Here is a 22,598-nt window from a genome sequence, read left to right as displayed (position 1 = left end):
TACCGTGGGACACCGGGGAACACCGGTGGGATTATAGGGGGTGACCTGGCAGGGCTTGCGAAGGAGTTTTAGGTCGCATGTGTCATGGCACATGCGACAGAAATCACAGGAGTAGGGTGAATGCGGCCGGCGCGCTGCTGTGCGCGCGGCCATCTTGGATTTCCGGGAGTGGGTCAGGGGGGGCACTTTGGCGACGCTGGGGAACCGGAGGGCACCGGGGAGGAGATTTATCATGTTTGTTCATGCCAGATGGGAGATAAATATTTTTTTACCGACACTGTCATTTACTGCAACGTGATCATCGGTATACGGTGCATACCGGTGATCACGTGAGCGGGGACCGGAAAAAACGGCATAAATCATGATCTCCAGGGTCTCAGCTACCCCCTGAAACCCCAGAGATTTTCTGATGCTGGGGGGTGCTATTCACTTATTTCTGCCTGCTGTTTATAAACGGCAGACCAGAATAACGCTTCATTCACACGACTGATCAGTTTTTGCGGTCCACAAAAAAACGGTTCTTTTTTTTACGGATGCATCCATGTGGCATCCATTTCTGTTCCATATACGGTCCGTATGTCATCCGTTTGTCATCCGTGTGCCTTCCGTTTGTTTGCGTACTGCAAAAAAAATGAAGGAGGGAAAATACATAAATTTACCCAAGATCTGTGATGCCCTGGACCCCCAGGGGTCACAGGTAACAACACACAACACCTCACACACCCCCACCCCAGTGAGGCACCAGCAGCCAACAAGTCCTGACCACCTCCCTCAGGTCTAGCCAGGCACACCAGGTGGGCGGAGACAGGCGGATAGGCACGCCCTCCGAGGAGTCTGCTCGCCTGAGGCAGGGAAAGGACAAGTGAGTCGAGTGGGGAGAGGAGTAGTGAGAGGAGCAAAAGTGGCGAGCTTAGAGTCAGGGGCCTAGGACGGAGCCTAGGACCCCTTGGAACGGTCAGGCAGGCAGACGGTGGTGGCTGTCTGCAGGAATCCGGTCAGGGACTGAACTGCGGAACCGTAGGGACCGAGAAGAGGGTGGTGACCTTTCGGACCCGAACCGGGGAGCTAACAAGTCAACTGGAGCACCAGGCAGGGTACTCAGACCCCGTTCTAGCCCAGAAGCAACCGGGCTCAGACAAATCTACTGATTGCGGTCTGGACCTCAGGGGTTCATTCCCACCCAAAGTCCCAATAGACAGCAACAGCCCACCGATTCCGGATAAGAGCCACCGCCAAGGGCCAGAGATCCAAAGGGCCAGCTCCGGTACCCAAAAGCCGGGGAGCGGACTATCATTGCTGAAGCATAGGAGTCACTATAGCAAATTTAAAGGTGCAGGAGAAAGGCGACATCACCAACCTCACTGGGGACACATGCAGCCGGCTGCGGGCACCGATCTACACCGAACTTGGTTTACCATTGACTCTGTGTGGTTTAATCGTGAGTACACCAGTGCCATCAGGCACCGTCCGCAAGCGAGCCCCTGCGTCCTGCAACCCCCCGCTCCTGCCACCTGGTCCCAGAACCAACAAACCCCCTACCCACGGAGGGGTCAACACCTATCTGTGACCCACCACCGATCCCAGACGAGCCCCCGCACCCTCACCGCAGCGGTGGTGCCCATCACCTCACCACGACCCATGTGATGCGTCATAAATTGTTACCGGTCACCGCGGCTCCGGCCGTGAAACCGGTCCACCCCAAACCAAACAACCAAGCCCCCCCCCCCCTTTCCAGAGCGACGGGACCCCCGGTCCGGAGGGGCTCGAGCCACCGACAACCCGAGCCCAGATCCGAGCGGTTCGGCGGAGAGCAGCCGAGCCCCCAGGGCGGTTTAGATCCATAGCTTCAACCTACATGAGGCAGTCACATGTTCACTCCAGTGCCATTTTCTACTGCTTTTCACAGCGTAGAGCGCTCTGGTGATTTTCTTTTGCTTCTACACTTCATATCAGTCTTTTCTGTCATTATAATGGCAGAAAGACACATAATGTCCCACTCTCCTGCATTTTGTAATTTTGCACCGTTTGGTGCCTTTCATGTGGCACTAAGGGGTGCTTAGCCTTGTATTTAGCCAAAAAAATGAAAAAAAAAATGACGTGGGGTTCCCCCTATTTTTGTAGCCAGCTAGGGTAAAGCAGACGGCTGCAGCCTGCAGACCACAGCTGGCAGCTTCACCTTGGCTGGTAATCCAAAACTGAGGGCACCCCACGCTGTTATTTTAAATTAAATAAATAATTTAAAAAAAAATAACATGTGGGGGTCCCCCCAAAATTGGATCACCAGCCAAGGTAAAGCGGACAGCTGGGGTCTGATATTCTAAGACTAGGTAGGTCCATGGTTATTGGACTCTCCCCAGCCTAAAAATAGCAGGCCGCAGCTGCCCCAGAAGTAACGCATCCATTAGATGTGCCAATCCTGGTGCTTCGCCCCAGCTCATCTCCTGCCCTGGTGCGTTGGCAAACGGGGTAATATATGGGGTTAATACCAAATGTGTAATGTCACCTGGCATCAAGCCCTGGGGTTGGTGATGTCAGGCGTCTATCAGATACCCGACATCACCAACCCAGTCAGTAATAAAAAAAAAATAGACGACAAACACATTTTTATTTGAAAAAACACTCCTCAACACATTCCCTCTTTCATCAATTTATTAGAAAGAAAAACAAATCCAGGTCTGGTGTAATCCAAGGGGTTCCCATGACGATCCACACTGTCCCAGTCAATGAAGAGCAGGATGTTCCCCATTGGCTGGGAGAGCAATGCAGTGACCTGAGCTAACATCAATATTGTCAGTCCAGGTCACTGCAGGGCATAAGTGTTGCTGTCAGGAGCCAGGTACATTACCTGCGGTGACAATCTCCTGCACTGCTGATAGCAGAGCTGTCACTGACTTCAATGACCTTCACAGTCAAGTATTGTGGGAGCCTGTGACGTCACCGCTAGTCACAGTCTCGGGTTGGCAGCGAGAGGAGGAAATCTGACAAGCGGCAGCCATGGAGGACAGTGACAGCGCTGAGAACGGGAGGGCAGGACTTCATCACCGCAGGTAAGCTGAGCAAGGCCATGTGTGGAGTGCGAGGTGGGTGGAGCCAAGCGGGGTAATGTGTGCAGAGTGCCAGGTGGGCGGAGCCAAGCGGGGCCATGTGTGTTGGAGTGTCAGGTGGGCGGAGCCAAGTGGGGTAATATGTGCAGAGTCCCAGGTGGGTGAAGCCAAGAGGGGTAATGTGTGCAGAGTGCCAGGTGGGTGGAGCCAAGCGGGGTAATGTGTGCAGAGTCCCAGGTGGGCGGAGCCAAGCGGGGCCATGAGTGTTGGCGTGTCAGGTGGGCGGAGCCAAGTGGGGTAATATGTGCAGAGTCCCAGGTGGGTGAAGCCAAGCGGGGTAATGTGTGCAGGGTACCAGGTGGGTGGAGCCAAGCGGGGTAATGTGTGCAGAGTGCCAGGTGGGCGGAGCCAAGTGGGGCCATATGTGCGGAGTGCCATGTGAAGCCATGTGTGCGGAGTGCCAGGTTGGCGGAGCCAAGCGGGGTAATGTGTGCAGAGTCCCAGTTGGGTGGAGCCAAGCGGGGTAATGTGTGAAGAGTGCCAGGTGGGTGGAGCCAAGTGGGGTAATGTGTGCAGAGTGCCAGGTGGGCGGAGCCAAGCGGGGCCATATGTGCGGAGTGCCAGGTGGGCGGAGCCAAGCGGGGCCATGTGTTTGGAGCCAAGCGGGGTAATGTGTGCAGAGTGCCAGGTGGGCGAAGCCAAGCGGGGCCATGTGTGTTGGAGTGTCAGGTGGGCGGAGCCAAGTGGGGTAATATGTGCAGAGTCCCAGGTGGGTGAAGCCAAGAGGGGTAATGTGTGCAAAGTGCCAGGTGGGTGGAACCAAGCGGGGTAATGTGGGCAGAGTGCCAGGTGGGTGGAGCCAAGCGGGGCCATATGTGTGGAGTACCAGGTGAGGCCATGTGAGCGGAGTGCCAGGTGGGCGGAGCCAAGTGGGGTAATGTGTGCAGAGTCCCAGTTGGGTGAAGCCAAGCGGGGTAATGTGTGCAGAGTGCCAGGTGGGTGGAGCCAAGCGGGGTAATGTGTGCAGAGTGCCAGGTGGGTGGAGCCAAGTGGGGCCATATGTGCGGAGTTCCAGGTGGGCGGATCAAGCGGGTCCATGTGTGTGGAGTGCCAGGTGGGCAGAGCCAAGCGGGGTAATGTGTGCAGAGTGCCAGGTGGGCGGAGCCAAGCGGGGCCATATGTGCGGAGTGCTGGGTGGGCGGAGCCAAGCGGGACCATGTGTGTGGAGTGTCAGGTGGGCGGAGCCAAGCGGGGTAATGTGTGCAGAGTCTCAGGTGGGTGGAGCCAAGCGGGGTAATGTGTGCAGAGTGCAAGGTGGGTGGAGCCAAGCAGGGTAATGTGTGCAGAGTGCCAGGTGGGTGGAGCCAAGCGGGCCCATATGTGCGGAGTGCCAGGTGGGCGGAGCCAAGCAGGGCCATGTGTGTGGAGTGCCAGGTGGGCGGAGCCAAGCGGGGTAATGTGTGCAGAGTGCCAGGTGGGCGGAGCCAAGCGGGGTAATGAGTGCAGAGTCCCAGGTGGGTGGAGCCAAGTGGGGTAATGTGTGCAGAGTGTCAGGTGGGTGGAGCCAAGTGGGGTAATGTATGCAGAGTGCCAGGTGGGCGGAGCCAAGCGAGGCCATATGTGCGGAGTGCCAGGTGGGCGGAGCCAAGTGGGGCCATGTGTGTGGAGTGCCAGGTGGGCGGAGCCAAGCAGGGTAATGTGTGCAGTGCCAGGTGGGTGGAGCCAAGCGGGGTAATGTGTGCGGAGTGCAAGTGGGTGGATTCTAGCGGGCCCATTTGTGCGGGCGGCGGGGTGCAAAGTGGGTGGAGCCTAGCGGGGCCATGTGCGCTGAGGACACCAGTGCCAGGGACTGCATGGCTGGGGACAGGTGAGTGTGAGAGTGAGTGTGTGTGTGTGTGTGTACATGTCGAGTGCAGGAGGGGGAGGAGCCCAGCGGGGAAGTGTCGGCTCCCTGCACACATAACTAGGATAAATATCGGGTTACTAAACAAAGCACTATTCTTGGATACCCGATGTTTATCTTGGTTACCAGGTTCTGGCAGGCTTCCAGCGATGGCTGTAGCTGTAAAAAGCCCTGCTTTTGCTGATAAAACTGTTCTCGAACTTAACTCGAACTGCCGAACTTTTACCAAAAAGCTTGAGTTCGAGTTCTAACTAGAACACCCCCCAAAATCACTCCGCGGACTGGAGAACCGCAAACCACGAACCGCGCTCAACTCTACTCAGGTCCACCATCTGTTAACAGAAATATTGTAGGGCTTCCTTGTTAATGGTAGCACAAAAGCTCTGGAAAAATGCGATGGCTACTTCCTCAAAAAAGAAATCTAGCAAAAATCTGTGCTCCATATCCAAATGCTTCTCTCTCTTCTGAGCCCTACAAGGTGCCTAAACCACAGTTAGCTTCCACATGTTTGGCCTTATTTTAGTGAGGAGATGCCACCTAAATGTACAGGGTGCAAGTTTCTACAAGCAGGAGTTGGGCACAATGTATGGGCACTACAATGAACTGGGCACAACAAGTATTTATTTGCAATTTCTAATTCTGCAACAATCACTGCGTTTGACTCCATGAGTGTTTTCCAAAGACTAAATTGTCACTACACCCATAGATGAATTCCCAGATGGGTATAGTTTCCTAAATTTGGTCACTTGAGGGGATTTCTTCTTTTCTGGCACTTAGGTGCTTTGCAAATGGAGTCTGCAAACTATTCTAGAAAAATCTGTGATTGAAAAATCAAATTGCACTCTTTCCTTTCCGAGTCCTTTAGTGCAGCCACACATTACTGTACGATCTCATGGGGGTATTGTCACGTTCAGGATAAATTGTGTAACGCATTATGGGGCCTTTTTATTTTTTTTTCCCTTGTGAAAATTGGAAATTTGGGATTAAAGCCACATTTTTGAAGTTAACAATGTATTTTTTCATTTCACAGCTCAATGTTATAGAATTCCATGAAGCACCTGGGGGTTCCAGGTGCTCACCAAACATCTATAAACATTCCTCGAGGGGTCTAGTTTTCCAAATGGGTTCACTTGTGGGGCAGTTCCAGTGTTTAGATACCTCAGGGGCTTTGCCAATGGGACATGGACCCAAAAAACATTTTAACTAAATCTAAAAAGAAATATGGCTCTCCTTCCTTTCTTCACTTTCTACTGTGGCTCAAAAGTTGTTTTTGACCACATATGAGGTATTGTTGTACTCAGGAGAAATTGCAAAACAAACTTATATGGTCCATTATGTCCTGAGACCGTTGTGAAAATGAAAGCTTGGGTGTAAAAACAACATTTTTATGGGGAAAATCTTTGTATTCATTTTTATGGATCAACGTTATAAAATTCTGTGAAACACCTAGGGGTTTCTGGTGCTTAGCAACTATCAAGATAAATCCCTTGAGGGTGCAGTTTTCAAAATGGGGTCACTTGTGGGGAAACTCTGTTTAAGCAAAACAGGGGCTCTTCAAACGCGACATGGCATCTGCTAATGATTCCAGCCAATTTTGTCAAATTGCGTACCTGTCTTTCTGAGCCCTGCTGTGCACCTATACCGTTGATTTCCACCACATATGAGGTATTAGCATACTAAGAAGAAATTGCACAATAATTTGTATGTTACATTTTTTTCCTATTACTCTTATGAAAAAGCTATCTGGTTGAAGTAACAATATTGTGGTAAAAATGTATTTTTTTTTATTTTCATGACTCAATGTTATAAAACTCTGTGAAACACCTGGAGGTTCAAGGTGCTCACAAGACAACTAGATAAGTTCCTTGAGGGGTCTAGTTTGAAAAATGACGCCCCTGTGGGGGAGTTCCACTGTTTAGGCATATATGGAGGTCTCCAAAGACAAAATGGCCTCTGCTAATAATTCCTTCTAATTTTGCCTTCTAAAATTCAAATAGCACTCCTTCCCTTCCAAGGCCTTTTGTGTACCCAAATAGTTGATTTCCACCACATTTGAGTTACCAGTGTACTCCGGAGAAATTGCACAATAAATTGTTTGGTGTCTTTTCTCCTGTTACCCTTGTAAAAACAAGCTATGTGGTTGAAGTAACAATTTTGTGCGAAAAAAGTACATTTTTATTTTCACTTTTCAATGTTTTAAAATTGTATCAAGCACCTGGGAGTTCAAGGTTCTCATTAAATGTCTAGACCTCTTAAGGGGTCTAGTTTCCAAAATGGGGTAATTTGTGGGAGAGCTCCATTGTTTAGGCACCTCAGGCGGTCTCCAAATGAGACATGGTGTCCGCTAATGGTTCCAGCTAATTTTGTGTTCAAAAATTTAAATGGCACTCCTCCCCTTGCGAGCCCTGCCGTGTTCCCAAACTGTAGATTTCCACCACATGTGAGGTATTGGCAAACTCAGGAGAAATTGCACAACATATTGTATGGTGCTCTTGAGAAAATGCAAAATTGTATGGCTAAAGTAACATTTTTGTGGGAAAAAGTTACATTTCCATTTTTTCCTTCCACATTGCTTTAGTGTCTGTGAAGCACCTAAAGGTTTAATTAACTTCTTGGTTGTGATTTTGAGCAGTGTGAGGTGTGCAGTTTTTAGAATGGGGTCACCTTTTAGTATTTTCTGTCACCTAGGCCTCTCAAAGTCACTGAAAATGTGATGTGGTTCCTAAAAAAAGTGGTTTTGTAAATTTTGTTGGAAAAATTAGAAATTGCTGATAAACTTTGAACCCTTCTATCTTCCTTACAAAAAAAATATGTTTCAAAAATTGCGCTGCTATAAAGTAGACATGTGGGAAATAAAAATTTCAAAGTTTGAACATTTTGAAATGTTCAATATTTGCACAAATAAACGCAAAAAATATTGGCCTAAATTTACGACTATCATGAAGTACAATATGTCATGAAAATACATTCTCAGAATGACTGGGATCCGTTGAAGTATTCTAGAGTTATGATTTTGGTCACAATTGCAAAAAAATGGCCTGGTCAGGAAGGTGTTTATAGGCTGAAGGTGAAGGGGTTAAGTTTCAACTGTTTAACTTTTAATCTAATATATAAAGCTGAGTGTATGTATGTGTGTGTGTAAGTCCGCTAAAAGAATTTTCACCATCGCATGTACAATCACAAAATTTTTCACCGACACCACATTTGACTCAGGGAATGTCATAGACTATGTTTTGAGGGGAAATTTTAACCCTGCACTTTAGCTATTTGCCAAAAAAAACGGCCTCCATTAAAGTCAGAGGAGCCACAATGCACCCCAAACTTTGGAAGAATGCGCAGCCACGCCCTTGAATGGAATGTTGGCATGTCACAATGCAGCCAGGGAAAGAGGCAGACAGAGACAGACAGTAAGAGGTACTTTGCAGACTACGACATTGCAGCTGCGATGTCGGTGGGGTCAAATCGAAAGTGACGCACATCCGGCGTCGCTGTCGACATCGGAGTGTGTAAATCATTTTTGATACAATTAATGAGCGCAAAAGCATCATAATCGTATCATCGGTGTAGTGTCGGTCATTTCCATAATGTCGCGGCAGCGACAGGTACGACGTTGTTCCTCGTTCCTGCGGCAGCACACATCGCTGTGTGAGAAGCAGCAGGAGCGAGGAACATCTCCTTACCTGCGTCCCGCGGCTCACACCGGCTATGCGGAAGGATGGAGGTGGGCGGGATGTTTACATCCCGCTCATCTCCGCCTCTCTGCTTCTATTGGCCGCCTGCCGTGTGACGTCACTGTGACGTCGCACGATCCGCCCCCTTAGGAAGGAGGTGGTACGACGGTTAGAGCGATGTCGCAGGGCAGGTAAGTGCATGTGAAGCTGCCGTAGCAATAATGTTCGCTACGGCAGTTATCACAAGATATCGCATGTGTGACGGGAGCGGGTACTATCGCGCTTGGCATCGCTACCATCGGCTTGCGATGTCGTAGTGTGCAAAGTACCCCTAAGACAGAGATAAAGAAAGACAAACAGACAAACAGGTGGGAAAGAGACAAACAGCTGGGTAAAGAGACAGACAGGCAGGGAAAGAGACAGACGGGCAGGCAGAGACAGACAGGCAGTGACAGACAGAAGTAGAGACAGGCAGACAGTCACAGACAGACACAGACAGAGACAGACAGGCAGGGAAAGAGACAGGCAGGGAAAGGGACAGAGAAGCAGAGACAGACAGAGATAGGCAGAGACAAGCAGAGACAGAGACGGGGACAGAGAAAGGCAGGGACAGAAACAGACAGAGACAAACAGGCAGAGACAGGCAGAGACAGGCAGAAACAGACGGAGACAGGCAGAGACATACAAAAACAGACAGGCAGGGAAGGAGACAGACATGCAGAGACAGGCAGAGACAGACAGACAGGGAAAGAGATAGAGACAGACAGGGAAAGAGACAGACAGGGAAAGAGATAGAGACAGACAGAGAGGGAAAGAGACAGAGAGATAGGGAAAGAGACAGAGACAGACTGTGAAATAGACAGAGAAACAGGGAAAGAGACAGAGAAACAGACAGAGACAGACAGATAAAGAGACAGAGACAGAAAGAGAAACAGACAGAGACAGACAGGGAAAGAGACAGACAGGGAAAGAGACAGAGACAGACAGGGAAATAGACAGAGAAACAGGGAAAGAGACAGACAAACAGACAGAGACAGACAGGTAAAGAGACAGAGACAGAAAGAGAAACAGACAGAGACAGAGAGGGAAAGAGACAGACAGACAGGGAAAGAGACAGAGACAGACAGGGAAAGAGACAGACAGGGAGAGAGACAACAGAGAAAGAGACAGAGAGACAGGCAGGGAAAGAGACAGACAGACAGAGACTGGGTGAGAAACAGAGAGACAGTTACTATCCTGGGCAACGCCGGGTGCTACAGCTAGTTATCTAATAAACTTGAAAATGAATTGTGAAAACAGGGTAAATTTACAAAATTTTCTTAAAACATGTTACATTTCTCTCTCTAATTAGTTATATGCTTTCATTGTGAACCATAACCATTATTTTCATTTGTGTTTAGTATATTTTTGCAAATAAATTAAACCTTCTAACAAAAGTTGCAGTAAACTAAGCTGAATTCATTAAACCGAAACACCAGTGAATGTGTCTGTTTCAATTTCCATAAAGCCTAGCAAGTTAACAAGATGGCTGTAGACAAGACAGACAGATAGGGAAATTGATGGTAATGATGATAGTGAATGTGGTGGCAGGAAGAAAGATGGACGTGCAGTGTGCAAACAATTATCTGGGACAGACACAAGGGAGATCAGAGTATTGGTAATGCATATCATACTGTCTTATTTATACCTCTGTAATTATGCTTATCTCACTTTACGCGTCTCTCTGCACATTTCCTCTTCATATTGATATGAGAGTGTATCTTTTCTGCTCTTGATTTGTTTAATAGTTTACTAGAAAGAGATTTTGTCAGATTTTGGCAAACACATTTTAGAGGTCTGAATGATCCTAGGCCTTAATGCAATGGTCCACTTCTATTTCTGTAAGCACCAATGGTAACCCATCTGTTGGCTGACGTAGAATGCATTTGTTCTGGCTGGTTGTTGCTCTTAAAACGATTGGCCACTACTAGAATAATCCCTTCTGATTCCACATGTTTTCTCCCATTTAAAATAAAAAAGACTATACTCACCTCCAAGGCAGATGTGGTTCTAGAGGTGTCTGGATCCCCTGTACTGGGGGCTCACGTGGGGTGAGGATGTCACATGAGCCCGGTGACAAATCAGTGCTGAGCTTTCTTCTCCCCACCATCGGACCAAATGTGTTAATCAACAGGAAGTGAACTCAGCGACTGTGCTTACTTCCTGTTGATTGTTTTCTCCAAAGGCGGGAGAAGAAAAATGGCGCTGATTGAATGCGTAGCTTGCATGACACCACAACCCCACGTAGGCCCCGACACCGCGATCCCGGTCAGCGCTGGATGGTTGTCGGTATGGAGGATGAGTATAGTCTTTATTGTTTTACCTGAGGGAAACATGTTGAATTAAGAGGTGTTTTCCTAATAATGGCCAACCCGTTTAAATGAGCTCCAATTGGCGATGTGCAAGACGATTGGAGGTTGTGTAATATCTTTTTAAAATGTACCAACCAGAAACCTCCATAGGAGCAAAATAATTATTAACACAATTGTTCTATGTGCATAGAATATCTTGTTTCTCAGCAGCACGTCTTGTTTATATTGGATGATGCGCTGTCCAGAATTAGCACATTCAAGAAAGCTTAAAATATAATGTTATCCAATGAACAAATGTTTTGCTCATTCAATGGATGACTGCTTAGTCAATCCGATAATTGGGATTTAAAGTTTCTAGAACTGTTCATTTCTGAACATTTTAATTGCAGCTTTAATGTTCTCTACACACTATGGACGCCATGATCTTATGGTGTATAATATATTGCCCTAATAATTCAATTGTGTATTATACAGTATCTAAATAACACTACCTAATAAATAATATGGGGATGTAGTTCGGACCTGTCCATCTCTCTTTCCATAGGCTAGATGTACTTGTAAATGTAGTAATTGAGGTGGTCAATTTATTGGAATCAGTAATTACTCTTCAGCCCATTGTGCACCTTCATATCTCTAAGGTCAACAATACATGTGTCATTTATAATACTGGTGTCTTTAGCTGAGATCATCTCAGGTATCAAGACCATCATATATCTGAAATTCCCTTTATAAGCAAGATACACACTGAAAAGGTGTCTGACCTCTGAATGTTGAAGAAAAATGTATTTTAAAGATCCAGCCAGGCACCACAGCCGGAGACGAAACAAGTCCGGTACCGTAATCAGCCTGCTGTAGAGCCACTGCAGGTGGTAGACAAGTGTCTCTATATGGAAGACACCTATCAATCACCTTCACCGCTGCTATGACATTCCAGCTGGCAGCGCTTGTCTCATCTATGACTATGGTCCCCGACCGGATCTTCAAAGTTAATTTTCTCTGAAGTATTTTCTGTAGAACATATCAGAAGAATACACACGTAGCTGTATTCATACACTCGGCTCTAATTCATGCTGCTCGTTGCTTGGGCTACATGAATCTAGTCTCGGGTTCTCCTTAAAGTTGTTTTGGTATTCCTTGCCTGTTATGTGACTTGCCGTAACTCTACTACGTTATGCCCAAGATTATGAAGAAAAGAAGACAACTTCAACTTCTAAACACTTGTTTTATAAGTTTATCTATCAATTGGAAATTAAGTTTATGACCTTGGGCAGTCAGATATGTAAATTGAAAATTGTGTAGATTTTTTGGTAGATTAGTTAATCAACTATAAAGACTGTAGAGTAGGAAACCACATGTAGAACCTTATTGCTGTCATTTACACAGACTGGCATACTCTCTTAACAGATATTTCATGAACATCTCCTGGGGAGGAAAGGACTTCTCATTTAACGAAGATGGGTACCTCATCAATCCTTCGCTTGTAGTGATTGCTCTCAACAAGGAAAGGAGCTGGGAGGTGGTAAGTGCCCATAGTTTTGTATGATTTGAACAAAAACTTAATGCAAAAATGGCTGATCTGTATTTATTTTAATTCCCTTTTAATTAATTTGCTTTGTTCCTTTCTTTTTTACTACACATTTTCTTGTAACTACTAAAGGGATTATCCTAAGATTTGTCACCTATCCCATCTATGATTGATATGGGTCCGACCACTGTGAACCCCACCGATTCCAAGAATGACACTTGTCTTCTCTGTCAGTTTAGCATTAGTTCCCATGCATGTCATTTACTCATATATTTCTATAGGAACAGTGTCCATGTTTGACCAACACTACCATAGACAATGACTGGAGCAACAGTCATACATGCATACTACCTCATTTACACAAGGAACACTAGACCTCTGAAACAATAGCACAGCAGACGGTCCAGTATCACTGACTCCAAGGAGAGCTATTTAATCAGCAACAGCCATTGACTGGGAAGGAGGGCTGAGACCAAACAAGCCAAGGGTGCCAACCAAAAACAGAGTAGTAGGTACGAAGTCAGACATGTAGAGAGGAGAGGGGCACTCACCTGGTAAAGGTAAAGAATTGATCCTTATTTCACATAAATCACACGAGGCAGATGGAGGATGCAGAAAACGAGGACAACGGCAGCCGTTACGCGCATAGAAAAGCGGTTCTACGGGTTGGTGGACTCATAGAAGCACTATTATAATCGCGAAACGGCTGCCATCATCCTCGCTTCCCACAACCTCCCTCTGCCTCATGTGATTTATATGAAATAAAGGACCATTTTTTTACTTTTACTGGGTGAGTGCCCCTCTTCTCTCTACATGTCTGACTTCATACATACTAGACCTCTGACTAAATGGATCAAGATCACTACTGATCATACATTTATCACTTATCTAATAAACAATTTGTGAGTAGTATAATCCCTTTAACACAGTTTATAAATTAAAGGGTTTATGTAGTACAATTTTATTTCTATACTATTGGCCTAAGAACTAACAAGCAGATAGTTGTTATCTACCTGCCTTTTATATCCGGTGCCAATAGCTGCCAGAACAGAGTGGTATCAGCTGCACCTGCTGGCAATCCAGTGGCTATCACTGATGTCACATTGACAGAGCAATGACTTCTTTTCCACTCTTCTCTGTAAATGGAGTGTGATTGCCAATGTATTTTTGATTGACAGCTGGCTCCCCATTGCCTAACTGCGGGGAGCTGTTCTCAATCAGTATGACATCAGCAATCAAGCTCCCAGAAAAAAAAGAGTTGCTCTGTTGATGTGGAGTAGCTGAATTGCCAGCGGGAGTAGTTGGTGATTGCTCAGAGCCGGAACGGGTAGGATAGGCAAGTAATTAGAAGCTATCTGCCTGTTAGTTTTTAGGTCCTTAGTAAAAAAAAATATTTGATAACCTCTTGAAGATCATAAAGGGTTTGTATAGACCAAGGAAAAATTCCTCTACTTCTATCTGTGTTAGGAGCTGTAGAAAATTTAGTTGTCCAGAGGGTTCCGGACTCAAGTAAATTACACAGGTCCAAATGTTCTCAAGGACAGTCTATCAATACCAGCCATGTTAAATGAGAAAGGTTGTAATTGACTCATAAAATTGATATGTAGTCTTACAGCACTGTTCTTTCCCATTTTTCAGACATAAAGTACTGGGCTGCTGAAAGGTATTATTCATGGTGTACCTTCTGTTTTTTGCATATACTTCGTAAACAGATATTTGTGCTCTTAGTTCATGCATATAACTAGGAACCATCAACTCTCAGGCATGTTTAATAATGCATGGTGAGCTGAGATTAAGATTGGATTGAGACTGGAGGCTGTGTAATATTGTAGTCAAGGAAATGATAACATGCCCTTTGCAGAAGGAAGGTTAGGAATAATTACCTCTACTGTACCAACTCTGGATACAAGTGCTAGGTCCCTATGTGAGAGGACCATACGCTCCCCATGTTCCCGCTTGTTTCCTTGTTTGGCAGCTGCATGATTTTGCTGTGGGTTTTTTGTTACTTATCTCTTCTGCTACAGTCAGGGCCAGAAATATTTGGACAGTGACACAAGTTTTGTTATTTTAGCTGTTTACAAAAACATGTTCAGAAATACAATTATATATATAATATGGGCTGAAAGTGCACACTCCCAGCTGCAATATGAGAGTTTTCACATCCAAATCGGAGAAAGGGTTTAGGAATCATAGCTCTGTAATGCATAGCCTCCTCTTTTTAAAGGGACCAAAAGTAATTGGACAAGGGACTCTAAGGGCTGCAATTAACTCTGAAGGCGTCTCCCTCGTTAACCTGTAATCAATGAAGTAGTTAAAAGGTCTGGGGTTGATTACAGGTGTGTGGTTTTGCATTTGGAAGCTGTTGCTGTGACCAGACAACATGCAGTCTAAGGAACTCTCAATTGAGGTGAAGCAGAACATCCTGAGGCTGAAAAAAAAGAAAAAATCCATCAGAGAGATAGCAGACATGCTTGGAGTAGCAAAATCAACAGTCGGGTACATTCTGAGAAAAAAGGAATTGACTGGTGAGCTTGGGAACTCAAAAAGGCCTGGGCGTCCACGGATGACAACAGTGGTGGATGATCGCCGCATACTTTCTTTGGTGAAGAAGAACCCGTTCACAACATCAACTGAAGTCCAGAACACTCTCAGTGAAGTAGGTGTATCTGTCTCTAAGTCAACAGTAAAGAGCAGACTCCATGAAAGTAAATACAAAGGGTTCACATCTAGATGCAAACCATTCATCAATTCCAAAAATAGACAGGCCAGAGTTAAATTTGCTGAAAAACACTTCATGAAGCCAGCTCAGTTCTGGAAAAGTATTCTATGGACAGATGAGACAAAGATCAACCTGTACCAGAATGATGGGAAGAAAAAAGTTTGGAGAAGAAAGGGAATGGCACATGATCTAAGGCACACCACATCCTCTGTAAAACATGGTGGAGGCAACATGATGGCATGGGCATGCATGGCTTTCAATGGCACTGGGTCACTTGTGTTTATTGATGACATAACAGCAGACAAGAGTAGCCGGATGAATTCTGAAGTGTACCGGGATATACTTTCAGCCCAGATTCAGCCAAATGCCACAAAGTTGATCGGACGGCACTTCATAGTACAGATGGACAATGACCCCAAGCATACAGCCAAAGCTACCCAGGAGTTCATGAGTGCAAAAAAGTGGAACATTCTGCAATGGCCAAGTCAATCACCAGATCTTAACCCAATTGAGCATGCATTTCACTTGCTCAAATCCAGACTTAAGACGGAAAGACCCACAAACAAGCAAGACCTGAAGGCTGCGGCTGTAAAGGCCTGGCAAAGCATTAAGAAGGAGGAAACCCATGGTGATGTCCATGGGTTCCAGACTTAAGGCAGTGATTGCCTCCAAAGGATTCGCAACAAAATATTGAAAATAAAAATATTTTGTTTGGGTTTGTTTTATTTGTCCAATTACTTTTGACCTCCTAAAATGTGGAGTGTTTGTAAAGAAATGTGTACAATTCCTACAATTTCTATCAGATATTTTTGTTCAAACCTTCAAATTAAACGTTACAATCTGCACTTGAATTCTGTTGTAGAGGTTTCATTTCAAATCAAATGTGGTGGCATGCAGAGCCCAACTCGTGAAAATTGTGTCACTGTCCAAATATTTCTGGACCTAACTGTATATGCTAGTTTAGGCTCTGTTTGTATCACTTTTTATTTAGGTGGCCCGAGATATTGAACTTTATTCTTTGTCACCTTGCGAAAGGTTCTTGGTGACAATGGTCAAGTGCCCATATAGGTTAAAGAGGTTGTCCACTATTTTAAGATTGATGGCCTATTATTAGGATACGTCATCAATATATGATTGGTAAGGATCCGACACCCCCGTCAATCAGCTGTTCTCAGTGCTGTTGATGGCAACAGGTGGACAGTTAACTTAGCTCCGTCTTCTTATATTGGCCACAACCGGGTGCTGTACATCCGCTTTCTATTGATTTGAATAGAATACGGATGTGGTGCAATACCCAGCTGCGGCCACTATCTGATGATGAGGCAGCTTTGGAAGAGAGCATTTACAGTTACCTGCTGCCGCCGGCACATGAAAAAGTTTATTGGTGGGGGTGACGGGTGTTGGACCCCAGACAATCAGACATTGAAGATCTATCCTAAGGATAAGCCATTAATGTTACAGTCATGGACAACGTCTCTAGTTGTAAAGGTGTTTACATTAGGCCGCCAATATTGATGCATCCGGCTGACCATCTAATATTTGTAAATTGTCCCCACTCTCTCCCAACTACCAATAGTGGAAAAAAAGGATCAGACATATTAGGTTATGACATCAATATAATGTGCATGTTTATGAGGTTCAAGAGGAATGGTTCTTGACTTCAGGTCTCTAGGATTTATGGCTAACTTAACACCAGTACAAGTAGGCACAGTGGGCCCAAATCTGAAGATTATAATGTAATTTTACTTGTTTTTTTTGTCTTCTTATAATTGCTGTTGTTTTAAAAGTCAAATCTGCAAAATGGTGAACGTGGTTCATGAATATTACACGAAATAAAAATGATCTGTCCTCTTTTTCTTTTTTTTAAGCTAAAAAGTCAGACGTTTCACAAAATAGCACAAAATTTGTACCAAAATAACTAGCATTCATAAAATCATAAAATAAAAATTACGGTTAATTAATCAGTGAAAAATATTGGAAAAAAATAAACTCTGGTTAACCAAGGTTAACATAAAAAGAGGGAAACACAAATAGAATAAACTTAAAAAAAATGTTGTAAACTAAAAGAACAATCAGTTGCAAATGAGAAACACAAAATCGCATGGAATGATTACTTTTTTCTGCCAAGGGCCCTGGTGCTTAATACTTTTGTTCTTGTGGTATTCCTGATTCTGTCCATATTTTCTGTCAATGCTGCCTTTCATATGCCAAGGTTGTGATTGTGCTTTGTCCTCTAAAATTTACCTCCTGTCCTCTGAAGTGACTCTTTGCTTTATCTTAGGCTTCTTTCACATGACCATGTATAAAACGCATATGTTGCATGGTCTTTTTTGGACATGACTATGGCCATCCGTGTTTCCATGTGTGTCATCCATGTGTCATCCGTGTGACTGGTACCAGAAAAATCTCATATTACTGAAATTAATTGGGTTTTTTAGATAGATAGATAGATAAATAGATAGATTAAATAAATAATTAAAAAAAACAAATACTTGGTTTCTCTTAAATTGGATCACAAGCCAATGTGAAGCTGACAGATGGGGTCTCGAATTCTCCAAATGGAAAGGGCCATGGTTATTGGATTTTCCCCAGCCTAAAAATAGCAGGTTGCAGCCACCTTAAAAGTTACCAATCCTGGCTCATCTCATTGCCTAAGTGCGGTGGTAAATGGGGTAATCTATGGGGTTTATGACAGCTGTTAATTAACAGCTGGCATCAAGCCCTGGCATTAGTAATGGGTGGGCATATAGTAAACACCCGCATTACTATTCCAGTAGTTCTAAATGGTAAAAAATTAAATATAACATTTTATTTGTAATAAAACCCCCATCACCAGTGCTCAGTAATCAAGTTATTTTAAAAAATAAAAATCCTTTAAATTCCACCTTAATCCACAAGCGAATCTGAAAGACATAAAAAGAGGGACATGAAAAGACAAGAGACATCTTTAATCACCAATTTATTATCCATCAAAATCCTACTTTGGTCCGCTGTAATCCAAATGGAGGTCTGACGTCATTCCCAGATTCACTGTCCCAGCCTATGAAGAACAGAACATTCCCCATAGGCTGAGACAGTGTGAGAACCACGGCAGTGAACTGCGATGACTTTATGAGGGCATCGCAAGTTACATTTGAATCATCTCAGACAGTGACAAGCGGTGACGTCATGAATTCACCGAAGTTCACAGCCATGGTTCTCCCACAGCACAGCACTTTTTTACTTTATCCCCTGCCCAGAAGATGGGGTATGATTGTAAGGGTGGCTTGAGGCAATAGTAGTGGGCGAGAGGATCCCTCCTGTAGTGCCAACTTTTTCCTTAGGCTTCTACATAACCTTTGGTACTACAGAGGCTGCTATTCTGTTTCATGTTAAAGCACACTTCAATGGTTTAGTTTCTCTCACTGGGTTCGCACCCAGTTCGCACCATCAGAGTCCCTTCTCTCACACACCTGTAGCTCTATGTCCTGTACTCCTCCACTGGGATTCGGTTCAGGTACCTCGCTGGCTAGCCTATGAGAACCTCTTGCCCTAGATATTTTAGGAGTTTCTGTGCTAGAGAACTGGGTCGACTCTCTACTGCGTGGAATGTATTGTTTTTTCTAGCACTAACAGCCTTTACTTTCGGCCTTGGGATCCCTGATTCTCTCTCTCTTATTGACTCCTTGTCTCCCACCACTATACAGAAGAGTTCTTTTGGGTGTCTCCTTACCTCCATCCCTGAGCCATATGCTCCAGACGTCAATAAGTCCTCACGCCTGGGAGTTTGAGAGTCCTGAAACATTTGCTCTGGGCACACCTGGCCATACTCAGCTTTCTCTGACCCTAGCATCAACTCTTCCTCTTCAAGGCCTGGCCATGTCTTTTATATTTAGTAACTCATAGGTGTCACCTGACCCAGTATCCCTTCTTATTTCATCCCCAGAGGAAAAAAGTTTATTATTCATTTCCTGATTCTAATATTTCCAGCAACGCTTTCGGCCAGCAGATAGCCATGTTTACTTGCAGATGTTTCTGCATCCTCTTACATGATCAGACCATGCCGCTGTATGGTCAGACACGGCCATTACACAGTACATAGCAAGGACACATATATAAGATTATCTCAGCACAGGAACATTTTTTTTTTAATAAAACATCCATATGTGGAAATTATTATTATTCCTTGATCTATTGATTAAATTGAACTTTAAAATTAACTTTGTTCCTGGGAAAACCCCTTTAATTGATGTTTGGGAATGGGCACCTAGAAGTCACTCATAGCCTCCTTTTTATCAAAACTCTCCACAAAACAACAAGAAATTGTAGTCTTCACTTTCACTCCCTTGGGTGGACTTGAAGACTAAGGCTGAGGCCACACAGGATTGTGTGCGAGCCCTCGCATGACACTTGGCTTACACTCTCAGCGGGAGCCGAGTGTCATGCAAGGGTCATACGACTGTGGTCCAATCGTGCAATCAGACCACAGCTGTGGGAGGAGGGCCAGCGCTGCTTAGGGGAGGGCTGGCACTGCACTGGGGAGGGCCGTTGCTGTGGAGGGGAGAGATTTATCTCCCTTTCTCCTCCATTGCCGGCTGATGCGATACTCGCAGTGCACTCGCGTTACACCGGTGTCATCCGAGTGCAGTGCGATGTTTCTCTCGCCCCATAGACTTGAATGGGTGCAAGTGGAACAGGATTGCATTACACTCGCAGCATGTTGTGACTGTTTATTCGGTCCGATTAGGGCTGAGAAAATAATCCCTCATGGGAGCGGGCCTATAGAGTAGTATTGGTCCGAGTGGAATGCAATTTTTTATCGCATTCCACTTGCACCATTTTTCTCGCTGTGTGTCCTAGACCTAAAAATATGAGCAAAACTAAGAGAAATCTAAATTTGTAAACAGTGATAATAAGGAGTGCATTGGGACTGCTACCCTCAGAGATTCTTTTATGGCAATACTTAAAAAAAGCAATATTAGAAAAAGAGTTTTCTACAGGATAAACAATAATTAATAATTTAAAGATGAAGGGTTCATTAGCAGCCAAAAACACATGTCCCTTGGAGCAGACAGGACCTCAGTAGTAGCAAGAGTTGTGAAACACTTCTGCTCCCTGGGCATCATCTGCATTGGAGCTGATAGAAAAACCTTTTCAATTTGTGCTAATTGTTCTACTATCAGTGACAACAATGCAATGCCAGGAGTGTTCTTGGCATTGCCTAAGAAAATTGTTTTGTGAAGCTAAAATATTTGGTCCCAGTAGGGTATTAACCTTAGTACATTTCCAAGAAATATGTAGGCAGGTACCAGTAGTCTCCTGGCACTTGTCATGTTTTACTGCTCTTTACAATCATTATTTCCTCAATAACACATTAAAGTTTTTCAACTTTTTTCTTTGTGCTTTAACCTGTAAAAAAGCAACTAAGATTTATGACTTAATTTAACATTTTATGGATAGGATCTCGATATACAATGATCAGACAGATATGGAAGAATAGGTGGAATTACAAAACAGCTTTTGAATTCACAGTAAATGAACAGAGTACAAATTAAAGGGGATGGTCACGTTCTGTGTTGGGGTCATGATTTTGTGGCACTTCATAGGTTTTTCTCCTACGTAAAGTTTTGATTGAAAAACATTTGTCTTATATGTACTTAACACGCTCGCCCCAGGGCCGGAGGACTCAGAACCGGGCCAGACTAGTCCGGGGACGTCAGCTGCGGCGGGGTCCGGTTCCGTGACCCTGGAGGTGTCTTTTGGAGTAATTAAAGGGGGGGGTTAAATTAAAGAAAATAAACATGGAAGAGTTTTTGTTGACTACACCACTTGAGGTGTGCGGCCAGGTTATTTGAGGCCACCGCTGCAGGTTTCTGCTGGGGCTGATGGAGTGATGGAGCCTGGATGGTAGAGCCCTCCGCAAGCAGAGCAGGCACCAGCAGTGGATGATGGAGGTTGTAGTGTGGAACAGTCTAGGTGAGTACACGCCGTCAAGGAAACAGTCCACACCAGTGTTGTAGTTTAACTTGCCTTGTTTACTTTTGCTGTGGTCGTACCTGAACCTACGGGTGCCAGTCCCAGGTGTATCCGCTTCCCTTGTTCTCCGTGCCAGCTGTGACCTGAGTTGGCTGTCCTCCGTGCATACTTGTTGTTGATGGGCTCCCGTGGCCTAGAGCTACTCGGGAACTCCTCTGTTTCTGTCTTGGTCCTATTGTGGACAGCCTGGTCTCTTTAAGGGGTTCAGTCCCCGGTCCCCTCTTTGCTGCTTGTGCTTCAGACTTTTTGGGTTGGCGATCGACCCTGGAGATCTTCTCGCCCGGAAGAGTTAACAGCTGACCATAAAGTGTCCCAGTGTTCTAGGGTCTGCACCCCGCCTTGTGCTGAGTCTTGTGAGACTTGGTCCCAAACTTCCACAGGCCCCCCGTGAAACCTGGAATCTGCTGTTTCCACGTGTAACCCACGGTGCCTGGAGTCCCATTCCGTACTCCATAGTTCTCACTCCTTTTACAGTACTCTATTCTCACTGCAGGTCTTTTCAGTACTCTTCACTTTCTACTACTTCCGACTACTACTCCTCTCCTCCTCTCCTCAGGCTTACTACTTTCTCCTTCACCTCATTCTGTGACTGACTCCTCTGACTGTCTCTCCTGACAAATTCTCTTGACTGCACACCACTTCCTCCCGCCTTTTCCAACTGACCACTGGCCCCTCCCCCTCGCTGGATCTCTCCTTCAGGCTGGGTAGTACTATCCAATCAGTGCCCTCCCCTTTTACCTGTTAGTAGGCAGTCTCCCAGTTTGGTGTTGGGGTTGTGTAAGTGGCCTGAAGGTGCTGGTGCGTTTGCTCTGGCACAGATATTCCGGGGTTTGGATTTCCACGGGTTACATTCGTGGCACCTGGTACCGCAGGGGTGCTACATACTTTTTTTATCATTTGGAGGAGCTGATGGACAGGTTTGATCACATTGCTTTCCCATTCACCATTAATTCAGTACCTGAAGATGGTGTTCTGTTTTTTGTGTTCCTCAAGAATCACACTCAGTGGATAACTTCAGGCTCTTTATTACAAGGGCAATCCGACGAGGACAGGCACAATGAGTTCAGAATGGCCGTCGACGAGCCAACGGAACCGGGCCTTGACGAAGAAGGCCGTTTTACCCTTCAAAACGTGTTGCTTTTTGGACCTCGTGAGAGCCCGTAGTGGCCATCACCTGTACCTGTGATGTCACACGCGACTTTGTACGCGATCTGTTTTCCACCGGAGCACCACCGGCCGGGGTGCTCCGATATGTTATTCGCGTCCTTTATTACCCGCTTTAGTCAATGTAACTTAGATCAAGCTACACTCACACCTAGCCGGTATAAGAAAGCTTCTTCTACCTTATGGACCACGCACACCATCTGCTC

The 22,598-nt window shown here is 45.4% G+C and overlaps 1 protein-coding gene across 4 annotated transcripts in view; it reads left to right on the top strand.

The window, feature by feature from the left end:
• GRIN2D (glutamate ionotropic receptor NMDA type subunit 2D) overlaps positions 1-22,598 on the top strand; it is a 1,213,579-nt gene that overhangs the window by 747,865 nt on the left and 443,116 nt on the right. For all 4 annotated transcript variants that reach the window (XM_075328780.1, XM_075328779.1, XM_075328778.1 and 1 more), the window contains one exon: positions 12,374-12,488. In XM_075328780.1, the coding sequence (XP_075184895.1) occupies positions 12,374-12,488 (115 nt within the window). The remainder of the gene's footprint in view (positions 1-12,373; positions 12,489-22,598) is intronic.

This window comes from Anomaloglossus baeobatrachus, chromosome 11 (genome assembly GCF_048569485.1).
Source record: "Anomaloglossus baeobatrachus isolate aAnoBae1 chromosome 11, aAnoBae1.hap1, whole genome shotgun sequence".
Lineage (NCBI taxonomy): Eukaryota > Metazoa > Chordata > Amphibia > Anura > Aromobatidae > Anomaloglossus > Anomaloglossus baeobatrachus.
This window is presented reverse-complemented; position numbering and strand designations above follow the sequence as displayed.